Source organism: Hydractinia symbiolongicarpus, chromosome 3 (assembly GCF_029227915.1).
Source record: "Hydractinia symbiolongicarpus strain clone_291-10 chromosome 3, HSymV2.1, whole genome shotgun sequence".
NCBI lineage: Eukaryota > Metazoa > Cnidaria > Hydrozoa > Anthoathecata > Hydractiniidae > Hydractinia > Hydractinia symbiolongicarpus.
The window spans coordinates 17,710,494-17,723,647 of NC_079877.1; the positions used below are offsets into that span (position 1 = coordinate 17,710,494).

The window sequence follows — 13,154 nt, forward strand, 5'->3', positions numbered from 1 at the left end:
AAAATATTTTCGTAATATTCTTCTAAAATTTCTCAGTCATTTGCGTCCAAACTCTTTGCTTTGTGAGACTTGAAACTTCTCGAGAAAGTGTCCGAGACAATTAAATCTGCAAACTTATTCTACAAATATTATCTCAAATTTCTCAACATTCATCTGCGAATAATCACTTATCAGTGATGCATTTTCATCTTTTAACGTGTTCGTGTGAAATAGTGTATTGATGTTGCTGCATCAAATATGCAATTAAATTCGTTTGTTTAAAATGTTTTCGTCCATCTTTCACTTATTTTATTTCGCTTCTTAGTGAAGTTCATTTCTTCGTCGATTTGTTTACATCACGTGGGTATAAATCATTCTTAATAGATAATCGATCGACGAAGATCATGCAATGTTCTATTTTTAGTAACGTCAATACGATCGATTCGACCAGATTCGTTTGAGTGGAAACCCGTCTTTATTTCTATAATAGGTCATAGGTGATTAGGTTATAACCAATTTTTTAGGATTGTTTTGAAAGTAGGGCCTGCGCAATTGACGCTTTTTAACAACTATAAAACTGCCCTAAAAACTGCCTTTATCTTGATTTTTTTACTTTGGATTTTGCAAGATATATTTGCAGTTTTTCAGCATTGTGGATTAGTTAACCCTAAATATATTGGACTTTTTTATGTTACTAAAACTTGATGGTATTTTGTATTGCATTCATCGGAAGCTTTAAAACTACCCAAAACACCACTGTTTATACCTTCAATTACTTTGGTTCTATAACGAAAAGTTTTAACATTCTGTTTAAAGGTTATAGCCAAATAAAAGTTTTTCAACATATTTTTCTCTTTTTACATAATTCACATGAATAAAGCCAAAATTTGCCCAAAAATCTGATTTTTTTACAATTTGTAGGTAAAATCTGAAAAAATTGGGCAGTTGGGTTAATCACGTGTCCAAACTCTGCATAATTATAAAGGATAATACTAACAAAAATTATTAAATTTTCCCGATTATAAGGATTTTTTTCTAGATAGTTTCGAGTAGTGAAAAATATCTAATACTCTGAGAAGTATAGATAAATATAAAATTCAGTAAGTATCGTCGCTAGCAGCATAGCAAAAAAAGAGTTATTACAAAAAACGGCTGTGAGGAGGTCAGAATCTCCCAGTATATTTAGGGTTTAAGTTTTATCAGTGTTTCCGCACTATTTGGAAAGACAGGAAATGTTTTAAATATTGTCAAAGTCAGGATTTTATTTAAGTATTGTAGAAATGTCAGCAATATCAACAATTTCTTTAATATGTTAGGGAAATGTCAGATATTTTAATCTTGAATGGTAAATCAGAATTATTTCCATGTTTGGAAATATTTGGAAAGATTAAATTTCAGATCAGTGCGTAAAGAAGTAATATAACTTTGATCAGTATGTTTTATTCATATGCTTGTAATGAAATATACTTTTTTAGGCTAATCCGAGGTTCCAATACGTATAGGGAAATTTCGGGGATTTCAGACAGGTGGTAGTATGTGATTGTTCATATGAAATCCTTCTAGGTTAGTCAACGACGTTCTTTCTAGATATCCATCTCACTAGCTGCTGGAATCGGTGTTTCATTAATCAATTTGGTTCCTGAAGAAGTTTTGTTTGGAACCTTCTCTTTAATAGATTGTCACCTGACCTTCAATAATTTCTCTTATGACATGGAGATGCAGATCGGGTCTATTCAGCTCGATAATCAACTTTACACCAGCCAAGTCCCAGTTTCGTTGTTCGCGTCGCCACAAAGTTCGAGGACTGGAAGTAATTCAGCAGACTTCCACATTTACGTGAATGCAGAAAATGATACACTGTTTAACTTACTTGTGTTTAAGGTATTTTTTTAATACGCTTCATTTTCCCTTGATATTTTGTTAACACGGGTTGTTTTCATATCTCATCTCTTGGTGTTTATTTTTACGAGTATTTTTAAGCGATAGTTTCTTTCTTTTTTTTGTAAGTTCAAAATCATACGCTTACTCTAATGACTATGTATAATTTTGATAAACGTCTAAGCATACTTAAAGGCTTGTTTTCATTTGACTGCTTATTCCATTAAAGTGCAATAAGCTCAGGATCATTTTTATTAGCACGTGCACACTTAACAAAATATAATTTTGTCAAACTGCGCATGCGCTAACAAAAAATTCGTTTCGCTATAGTAGAAAATGCAGTCAAATGGAAACGAGGCTTTAATAAGAGAAATTCCTTTCTAATACTTTAAATATAGAACTTGACTTTGGACATTTGCAAGCTTCACGTGATGTTGGAAGATCGCTTATTATTGAAAGTCATACAAGTTGTTCAAAGCTTGATGCTAGACAGTGAGGCCACGGAGCAAGAAGTTTCTTCTAGTATATTTGATAGCCAAAGAGTTTCGCATGAAAAGCAAAATTTAAAAAACAATATATTTTTTGAAGATGTGATTGTGACGCAAGGTGATATTACTATGAGTCTAGTAGCGACTGGCAAATTGGAAGAAGACTTGTTGAATCTCAAAAGACAATTAGGTGATTATTACAGAAATAATTTAACATTCGATGCTTCTAAAAACAGTTGTTTAAAATGTGCCTGGCAAGTTAAGCATCTTTGGTATAAATTTATTGTGACGAAATGGAATTATCAATAGTAAAATTTATGAAGAATTTTTCAATTTTTCAATTATTTATATATTTTTTCTTTTATTCATTCGTTGATTTGATTTACTTTTTTACCTGTAGCTATTCCGTTAATAAGTTTCGAATCAGCAGTGATTGGTTTTGAAGGTTTTCAAAGAAATAACGTGCTGGAGACATCTTCCATGTTGTTCCAACACGTCCTGCATCATTACAAGGCTAGTTTCGTCAACCAGGCTGCTGTTCTGTTGGGCTCACTTGACCTTCTTGGTAATCCAATGGGCCTTATTCAAGACTTCTCATCTGGAGTTGAAGGGCTTGTCAAGAAAGGAAACATTGGTGGGCTTTTCGTTAATGTCGCGCATGGATTTTCGAACAGTGCTGCAAAGGTGCGTGCGGGGTTGTTCTGTTTTGAACCACTTTATCTATTTAGTATTTATTTTAGCAATTTTCTCATCTGTTGGACAGATGCCTCTCTAAAAATTTAATTATGACATGGGCCATAATCGAAGCTATTTCCTCTGCTCTATCCGGTGACATCTCTCTTGCGGGTATGTCATCGTAACATGGGGATTTTGATGAATTAAGTGAAGCTATCTTCCACAATGATGCTGGTTAAGATTTAGATTTCGTTCAATATGGAAAATTCCAATATGTGAAAAGATTTGCAGAAACTATTGAAAATCAGTTGATAATGTCTTTTTTAAAGAGAAAAGATTAACGTTCAAAAGCATTATTTAACTAACTGGTAAAGTAAAGGTGTTTCCACTAAAGTTTACAAAAGTGAATGTAGGCAGAATTTAGGTCTCCCCAAATGTCTGGAAATTAGTCTGCGAGCGAAAAATAAAATTTCCACAACATTACGTGAGTGAGGAACGAAGACGCCTCACCATATTAATTTTTTAAATACATCGATTTTACAAAATTCAGTTAAAATGTAAGCGAAAGGCCAATTATATTGTAAATAATGACGAGAACGGAATTCTTTTCGCTACGCTAATGACACGCCAACATAGAGAAATATAGTTTCGGAAACACTCGAAAGAACGTAAATTTTCCGTTTCCGTTTTTGTTATTTGTCTCCGCGCCATCAGTCCACAGAATTTCTGTTTAACGAAGTTTACTGTTTGTGACAGTTCTGGTAATATATATTTTAACTACAGCTATTTCCTTTTTCGAACAATTAAAATTTACTTGTATATCTTTTATTTTGATTTTTTTTCACTGAGTGACTCTCTTATACCCCGTTTTTTTCTTGTGGGGTCTACTGAATTTCGCAAATTTTAGGTGAGGCTTTTTGTCTTCCTTTCTTCTTCCTGTCAGTCAATTTGCCCCAGACTGACCCATTGAAAATTGAAATTCCGAGGAATTCTCTGTTCAAGAAGATCTTACAAATAAATTTTGAAAAATAACTGTGTAACAAATAAAATTGCCTATCTGAGTAGAAAAATATGTCGTGTCAAACTTCGTAACAGAAACCACAATCTGATAGACAGTTTTTTGTAAACTTTATTCGCGAGGTTGTTTACGTATATCATACGTCTTGTTGACCTTTGGTAATAATATGGGAAAATATCATGCATCTGCCAGACATTGGGCTGTTCTAATGATTCGTTTAGTATTCTTGGTGTTAAATTAACTATGTATTAGCTAGCTTTGAATATGATAATATGAGTAACTAGCTGGCAGGTTGTCTTGTTCCAAACAATTTCAAGCTGTTTATCAAAATTAGTAATGTTGCTGGTGTATATCCCGTGTCTCCAGTTAAACAACATCTGTAAAAATAACATTGCCAGGCTTGCTGACAGTGCTTATAAAATAATAGTTCACCTTGTAAGGATATCTTACCCCGTTTATTTTTTTTTCAAGTCAGACAATAAGCATAGCTTTTAAAAATAGTATATCATATTTTACACATTTGTGATTTCAGAATTAAGATACTAATATGATTTGTGGGAAAAGCTTGGGGTGTTTACTTACTTTTATCACATTTTAATCCTCTATCGTAGGTTGTATGTGGTAAAAAAATCTAAAATTTCAAAAAACAATATAAGGGTGACAAAAGGGATTATATCCCAATTCTAAAATTTTGTATTTAGAGCGTTTTCATCTTAGTATTTTTTCAGGGAAAATGAAATGTTTCAGTGATTTTTCTCAGCCGTTAATAATTTTTTCCTTCAAAGGATTACTTCACTAAGCAATTTAAAAATTGTTTCTTAAAAAAATACAAGTGGTAACTCGAACGGTTCTGACCTACTGCTTATAAAATGTCGCAACTCGATTATTTTGTCCACAAAATGCTTGTCTTATTAAACTTTAACTTCAATGAGAGAAAACAATGTGAAAGTTACTTTTCGAGCTCAAAAACAAGATTATTTTTCAAGATTTTACGTGTATGTAAACGAGAAAACAAAATACACGAGGACGTGGGTTTTAAGAACATGAGATTTTGTCAAAAATTTGCCAAAGCATGTTTACAGTTTAAATCCAGACATTATAAGAAAAAGTTACATTAACTTCTAAAAATTCTGGACACAATACAGAATTTATTTTGTCGAAATCGATTAATAATAAATTCAAATAATTCGATCGTTTATTATCCTTTTTTAATTTTTTTTTTTTCAAAAGTGTAATTAGTTGCAACTTTTCATTTGAAGGAACTGATTGGTTATTGTTTTGTTTGACAAATCCAAAAAGTTGAACATATATAACTTTTGAAATTTTAAATTGACAAATTAAATTCAGCTAGTTGAAAAAGAGTAAACACACAATAAATTTATCGGATTTGATAAATTGATACCCTTTTCGTAAGATTTTTAGAAATCAAGTCTTTTCTAACAAATCTTAGAAAATCTTTTGTGATAGCTACTTTAAAAAATTAGGAACTCGAAGAGAACTGATATTTAGCTAGTAACAGGATAGCTAGCCGATGCAGAATAATTATATATGCGGTGCGTGCAGTGTAATTAGTCGCTCATACCGTCATTCTTCTAATTTAATCCGTCCTCTAATTAGTACGAATTAATTATTTTGGCAAAATGAAATAATTTATTTAACTCTAATTATTAGTACGAGTCCATAATTACTAATTTCAGATTTTCCTCTAATTTAGTACGATAAAGGTCAAATTTTCTTCTAATTATAGTACGAATAGTAAAAAACACGTAAAAAAACAAAAAAAACATGAAAAATTTTAATCTAATTTACAAAGTAAATGGATCGTCTTCAGTATCGTCACTGTCTAGGATGGTTTTAGCTTTTTCCATGCATTTTGAATAAAATTCGCCACTTCGGACTTTCGAAGGATCTGTGGTAGTTATTCCGCATACATCAAAGGATTTCATTATCATATCCTTGTCATCTGAAATAATTTGGAATGCCTTTTCAACCCAATCCACCATGTCCTGTCTGGTTGGCGGAGGTAGCTTATAATCGCTAGGTGTAGGTGTGGGCATCTTCTCGACTGCTTTGTTGACATGCTCGACCCAACATTTTCGTAGAATTGCTTTAAATGGTTTGTTAATACATACATCCATTGGCTGACACTTTGAAGTACAACCGGCTGGGATCATTAAGGCATCTGATTTGTTTTCGTTCAGCTTACTCGCACAGTGTCTGTCTTGTGAGCAGAAAAGGCATCATAGGTTAACAGGGAGTTTTCTAATCCGAGCTCTTTGTTGATTTTCTTCACATATTTGACCCATATCTCATCCAGCCAAACAATCATGAGATCTACCGATCTTACAGATGCTCTTTGTTGGGACCATATCGAAAAAAGCTGGACTTTCATCCATATTTCCCACCAATGATCTGGGATATTTCCCAATTCTCATGAAACGACCGGCATCTGCATAAAACTTCGAAATCGATTCTTCCAATTGACGTGGAAGCTTTTGGCTCACTGATGTCCTGCTGTGCAGTGACAAACGATGTCGTTGAAAGAACTTCGCGACCCAGCCTCGGCTAGCATTAAAATCAGGATTGTGAGGTTGGACGACACCTTTTGCTTTCTCTTGTAACGCAAGAACAGACACTGGGACATGCAAATCTCTAAGTTCAAGAATCCATCGAATCAAATCATTCTCGACTTCCAACGGATATGTTATTGGTCGACCAGCTCCTGAACGATTCCCTTTATCACTCAGCTTTACTGCTCTGCCTGGAGTTTTCACGATGTTTCGAAGAGTTGACTCGTACCAAAAAGTGTGTTTTCAATTTTTCAACCCCTAATTTAATACGATTTGATTCCTATTTTACTCTAATCATTAGTACGACAATCAACTTCAATTTCCAAGGTATTTTATTTCCTCTTATTATTATTACGACTCCTTCAAAATAATTATTTTTACCGGAGGATTAAATTAGAAGAATGACGGTAAGGCTAATTATAATCTTTTTCACTTAAATTCCTACACTGATCTTTGTTTGCGATCTCCCCATAGCCATCAATATATTTTGTTCCATATAATGTTGTGCTTCAATTAAAACCAAAAAAAGGGAACAAAAAAGGATTGCAAAAGAGATATTAATTTTACTGTATGCGTATGCCGTATTATTAAACAACACACTATTCCAATTTAAAACAAGAAGCCCTGGGGGCTCTAAGAATTTCCGCGCGCTACCAAAATATTTGATGAAAACCTGCTAATTCGTTGTGTTATTGTGCCAAACATTCGAAGGGGTTTGGTGCATGAACCTCTGAAGATAAAGCACACCAGTGACATTATATCTTACAACAAACGCAAACAAAACGAAACGTGTCATTAAACTCACACTTTAAAAGAAATTGCTAACAAAAAATACAGCCTATCATTCATGGTTGAAAGTCTTGCAATTGAACGTTGATGGTCTTAAACGGCATTAATGACAAAAAATCAAAATTTTGATGTGACCATCATTTTCAGCATACTTTTTATTAACTGTGTCAATTTTTGTCGAAAATGAAGTAGTTTTAATTTTTGGACCAATTTTGGCCTAAAATGACATTTAAGGTGACAAAAAACCAAAATTTTGATGTCACCATCATGTTCAGCATACTTTATTTGTTAACTGTGCCAAATTTTGTTGAAAATAAAGTAGTTCTAATTTTTGGACCAATTTTGGCCTAAAATGACATTTAGGTGACTAAAATCAAAATTATTATGTGACCATTATGTTCAGCATACTTTTTTTGTTAAATGTGCCAAATTTTGTCGAAAACAAATGCCAATTTTAGCCTGAAACGTCAATACGAGACTTCCCAGTAGTTAAGGAGCTTGGGTACGAAGTTTACATCTGTGACGGAGCAACGTGAAATCCCAGGGTCGATTTTTTCTCAAAAAATGCTCCGAAAGAAAAAAAAGACGGTTTTAAAGAATTTCCTATGCCTTCGGGCGCGGAAATTCAAAAAAAAACATGAAAAAGAGATTTTTAAAAATCAAGTTGCGTAATATAAAAACGAAATCGTGACGAATATCGTTTTATCTGATAGAAGTAGTCCCACAAAGTGTCGTTTGGAAGTTATTTTTAGGTCTCTTTTTTCTTCAAGGGGGGGGGTTGGGTGTCCAGTCCTCGTAAAAAATTACGCGAAGCAGGACAAAGGTTTTTTGTTGCTGACTCCTTAAGAAGAAAAATTAAATATTTTTTTTGCACTTTTTGTACTTTGTGTTTCAGATGACTGGAGTTATTGCAGATGGATTGTGGTCTGCTTCTATGGATAGCAAGTTTCATGAATCACGTGATTCGATGCGTGTTGCACGTGCTAGTAGCAGCTCTTCCCACATATCTGCTGGATTAAAGGGGCTCGGTATGGGAGTGATCGGTGGACTGACAAGCATGGTGACTCAACCAATTGAAGGAGCTGCGAAAAAAGGTGTTTCGGTGCGTATTAAATCTCACCATAATTACCCGAAATTTCTGTTTTAAATTATACGCTTTTAGAACAATGGAAAAATAAAAATAAAGGCCAGCCTGTAATACTTTGATATTCTTATAAAAAAGCATGTAGTTTTTTATAATTAAATTCTTATTATGTAACAATCGATTTTCTGTTAGGGTTTGTCAAAATGTCTGCCGTAAAACTTTGTCTTGTACTTTTGAATTTGTTTCAGGGTTTTTTCTCAGGGCTGGGCAAGGGATTAGTAGGAACAATTACCAAACCAGTGGCTGGTGTGTTAGATCTTGCGTCCGGCACAGCTGCTGCAGTTCGAGTTACGACAGAGACAGCTGCGCCGGTACCGAATCCAGTCCGCTTAAAACGCAATTGCTACGATTCACGAGGGGTGCTAGGAAAGTATAATAAAGCCGCGTCTGAAGGTCAAGAGATCTTATTGAGTTTTAACGACGGTGACGTGACAGAAAAGTAGGCTTTATATTTTGTTTTTTAGTAGTATTTCGATCTTTTTGGGAAGTTAGGGTGTCCTTCACGACCTGGAAGTGTGCATTGAGTATCAATGTGACGTTTAAATTTTTTGTAGGTACATCCTAGTAGAGCAAGTGAGACAGAGTACGGACAAGCTAAAAGCTATACTTACCAACAGGGGAATATACTTTGTTAAATCAGGACCACCGTGTCCAGAAAATATAATTTTACATGTTGAATATGCACGATTTTCGAGTTCGAGTTATTATTACGAAGGTTGGTATTTCTGTGTCTAAATGCGACTAAACAATATTGAAATTCATCATTTCACCAAAAATGTAAGTAAAAATGTTTTTCTTTACCATAGGTGGCAAGCATTCTATTGAAATCTACTTCACACGGCAACGAAATGTTGCGGAAAACTGTGACGACCGAACTGTTGTCAGATGTGAGAACGAACGGGTTGCTCATAAAGTATGTTATTCTTTCGAGGTTAACGTTAAACATATAATATGCCTTCTCTAATTCATACTTTTTTTTTTTCAGGTAAGCCAGAAAATGAATTATTTGAAAAGTTTGCACGAGGAAAGTATGTTTTCTTTGCACAACATGAAAACTTGAACTAATCCTCTACCGCGCAACAATCAAATACATCTTCGATACGAACGCAGTTGTGTATTTTTTACATTTTTCTATCCGCGATGGACAAATCATTAGCTTTCTAAATTTTCTGTTTTGGTATTTTTTATGGAAGCATGAGCGAAATAATATTTATAATATGTTTAGTTAAATTACGGACCACGCAACAGCATGAGCGAAAGCATATTTTAAACTTCGTGTAAAAAGCAAGTTACTGCTCTTTCAAAAAATTGGTACCGTATCTCTATTAGACACCACATTGGAGGTGGGCGGCTGTATGTAAACAATCAATTATCTCTCTGTTAAATGTCACCTTTGCAGAATTTAAGAGGGCGGTAGTAGTTTATTATAAGTTCTCATAAACGAATAGTGGAATTTTCCAAGTGGCAAACATAATTAATTTGCTATTTTTGTTGGTAAAAAATTTACACCGTGAGCATTTTGGATTTATATTGAAGATTTATGTTTATATATTCGAAAGCAATTCAATATTATGGAGTTTCTTTCTTTTAAAACAACCAGAAATATAGTGTATTTTAGAATCTTTGTCTATGGCCTGTAAAGTTTGTACTTATCCGTAAAAAATATGATTTATTTTCTTTTTAAGATTAAATTTACAAAAAATAGTTTGTTTTTTTTTGTTGGAAAAAAAATTCCGTGGAATGTAAAGTAAGTTTACACGTGGCTGACTGCTTCTGTTTTTTCGTTGTTTCGTGATGTTTCGTTGTTCCGTTGTGATGTTTCGCTGTGATGTTGTGATGTTGAAGTTGCATAACATGGGACAAAGTTGACCAAACTGTTTGATGGTTTTATTTTAATGTTTTGCGCTGAAAACTTTCAAATTTTTTTTCTCACGACTAAAATGTTAAATACACATCATTACCTTCAATTACCTTGACAGTTACAAGTTGTGAATTAATGAACAGGAAGTTGACGTCACATGCAATTACCTGAACGGATGGCAGCCTACACACGGAAAGTTCATTAAGTCAGTTTTTATCTGACTAGTTTATTTTGTGACAAATTGATTTTAGTCGACGTTGATTCGTTTTTTCGTATCGATCGTTTTTCAACAGTAAAAAAAAATGTTAAGAAGACCTCGCGCTAACACTGACATGCCGGTCAGCTTTAAATCATGTCAAAACTCAATGTGTGACAACAGTGAGAGTTTGTCAATGCCAGACCGAGTTAAAATGAATTTAATGAGAAGCAGTAGTGTGGGAGCAGTGAAAAAATCGTATCTTACACGAAGTATCAGCAATAGAAGATACAAGAATTTAAATGACACGACAACAAACATAAATGCAGGCTGGATGTTTGTGGACCGATGTAGAAACATCATGAAATATAAACCAACCACACCTGAAAATTTCCTAAAAAGAAATACTGGGGAGGCTTACCTATTTAGTATGGACACAAGTACCATAGACAACAAAGACACGGAATCAAAAATAAACGATTATAAACAGAGACCGAGAAGGAACGCTATATTCGAATTAACTTGCGAGGAGAGAATTGGTTTACCTTTACTACTAAAGTATCATATACAATTTAAAACAATTCAAAATTATGGAATACTTTAAAACAACTTTTCTTCTTATCTATTTATTTATTATTTATTTATTAGAATTTGTAGTTAGTGTAATTGTATGTAATAATAATTATTTTTCTTACGAATAAAATGTTTACAAATCTTTAACGCATCGTGTGTCTGCTGTGTTGCTGAAGTTGAAATTCACATCAATTTTCTCTTATAATAATACAGAGAGTGTGTCCGTCTGTCTGTGACAGGCAAAGTAGATGTGTTTATTTTCCTTTGATGCAGCCGAAATTTTCTTTGAAGTCGTCGAAAAAAGTATGTTCATTTCGCCAGCGGGTTTAATTTGCTTACATCACGTGATTAAAATGAAGCAACTTGATTTGCTGAAAAAATAATTTTCCCCGCTAACTCCCGAAGAATGGTGAAAAATGGAAAACAAAAAAACAAAAGAACGGTCCCTTTGTCTTGAAAAAGTGCAAAAAGGGATTCAGAGAAAAAAAAGTCCAAGTAAGGAAGTCGAAGTAGAAATATAAGTTGAAAGCCTCAAAAAGTTACTTCGGAAGTGAGGAGTAAAGGTAGAAGTAGAAAATGCATGCTAGAGTTTCAAGTGGATTGGGATTCAAAAAAAACAAGAAAACCTGTCGGTTTGAACACACAATCCAATCCTAATAAATCATTTAGAACATGGTTAAAATCTATGCAAGAAAGTGGGACGGCTTAAACACTCACAACTGCCAGAAGGCTATTCTGACCTTCTGTCAGTTGAAACAAGAATGTTTCAACTATCTACGCTTTTGTGGAAATGTTCTATTATAAGGGGTAGCAATAGTACTTGCATATAGAGGGTAATGTCGATTAAAAAAACACTGTATATAAAGAACTTTTACTATAAAAAAATATCAGTAATATTTTTTATTTATTTACTTTTAATAAATTGTTTTCAAAAACCATGAATAACAAAAGAATACACAATTAACTATATATATAAGTATATATATAATAAAAACAAAGATACAACACTGGGTATGCGAAAAATTGATTCTTGTAAAGCCCAATAGACAAGTCCTGTTTGTACCATCAGCGCATCATATTACTGCAATTTTAAGTAACAAATTTGCAAATGAGGAAAAAATATCACTTATAAAAGACAAGGAATTTATAAAAAGTAGCAGCTTGGATGTGATTCTCAAAAATCTTCACAAACATATTGGAATAGAAGTAACATCAGGAAAAAAAGTACAGGTACTTCGGACTTCAATCCTCAAAAATTGTGTTATTTAATACAACAATAAACGTTAAAACCGAGAAAATGGAGCTGACAGCTATTCTCATAAATCTCTATAACAATATTATGTAAATAATTAATATATATACATAAAATATATTAGGCAACCACATTGTTTTTCTTTCTTATATTTATTGCATTTTTTGAAAGTGAAAAAATATATGTCCTCTACCATCCTTTTATTACTCCAGCGATGATCTGGTGACTCATAATTTCATGGTTTTTAACGAGCTGAAAAGTCGCAAACGCCCAGAATATATATGGGCGAGCTTGGGCGACTTTTTTGAATTAAATTGACGGTTGTCCGCCGAAACCGCCCGCACTTTCCCGAACTCGCCCGGAGCATTCCCGAAATGCAACACCTTGTAACATAAACATGGCGGACGACAGTTGAAAGCATGCGCTTGAAGAGAAAGGAGTTTATGTAAAAGTTATTTATCAAATAAATCTTATTAAAAACCATCAAAAACAGTTCTTTTAAGCACTTCGCTACCACATAGTTAGTTCATTTTAATTTTTATACTTTTTTAAATAATTTGTGGTGAATCATTGAGTGTTTTTGTGGTGAATCTTTTTTTTGTTTGTTTAGACATTGTTCGGTTCTATGTGGGTTTTTTCAGGCGATTACCTGAATTTTTTTCGAAACGCCGAACTCGCCAGAAAACGTCCGCACTTTTCACGGTGTATGCGGCTTATCGGCACCCTTGTGG

At 33.5% G+C, this 13,154-nt stretch overlaps 1 protein-coding gene across 1 annotated transcript in view; it reads left to right on the plus strand.

Moving 5' to 3' along the window:
* Window positions 1–11,318, plus strand: part of LOC130636056 (intermembrane lipid transfer protein VPS13D-like) — a 73,320-nt gene extending 62,002 nt beyond the window's left edge. Inside the window, exons 48-55 of the mRNA XM_057445643.1 lie at window positions 1,567–1,860; window positions 2,256–2,535; window positions 2,746–3,029; window positions 8,293–8,499; window positions 8,730–8,980; window positions 9,096–9,256; window positions 9,348–9,454; window positions 9,527–11,318. Of these exons, the coding sequence (XP_057301626.1) occupies window positions 1,567–1,860; window positions 2,256–2,535; window positions 2,746–3,029; window positions 8,293–8,499; window positions 8,730–8,980; window positions 9,096–9,256; window positions 9,348–9,454; window positions 9,527–9,601 (1,659 nt within the window). The 3' untranslated portion in view covers window positions 9,602–11,318. The remainder of the gene's footprint in view (window positions 1–1,566; window positions 1,861–2,255; window positions 2,536–2,745; window positions 3,030–8,292; window positions 8,500–8,729; window positions 8,981–9,095; window positions 9,257–9,347; window positions 9,455–9,526) is intronic.
* The last annotated feature ends 1,836 nt before the right edge of the window (window positions 11,319–13,154 follow it).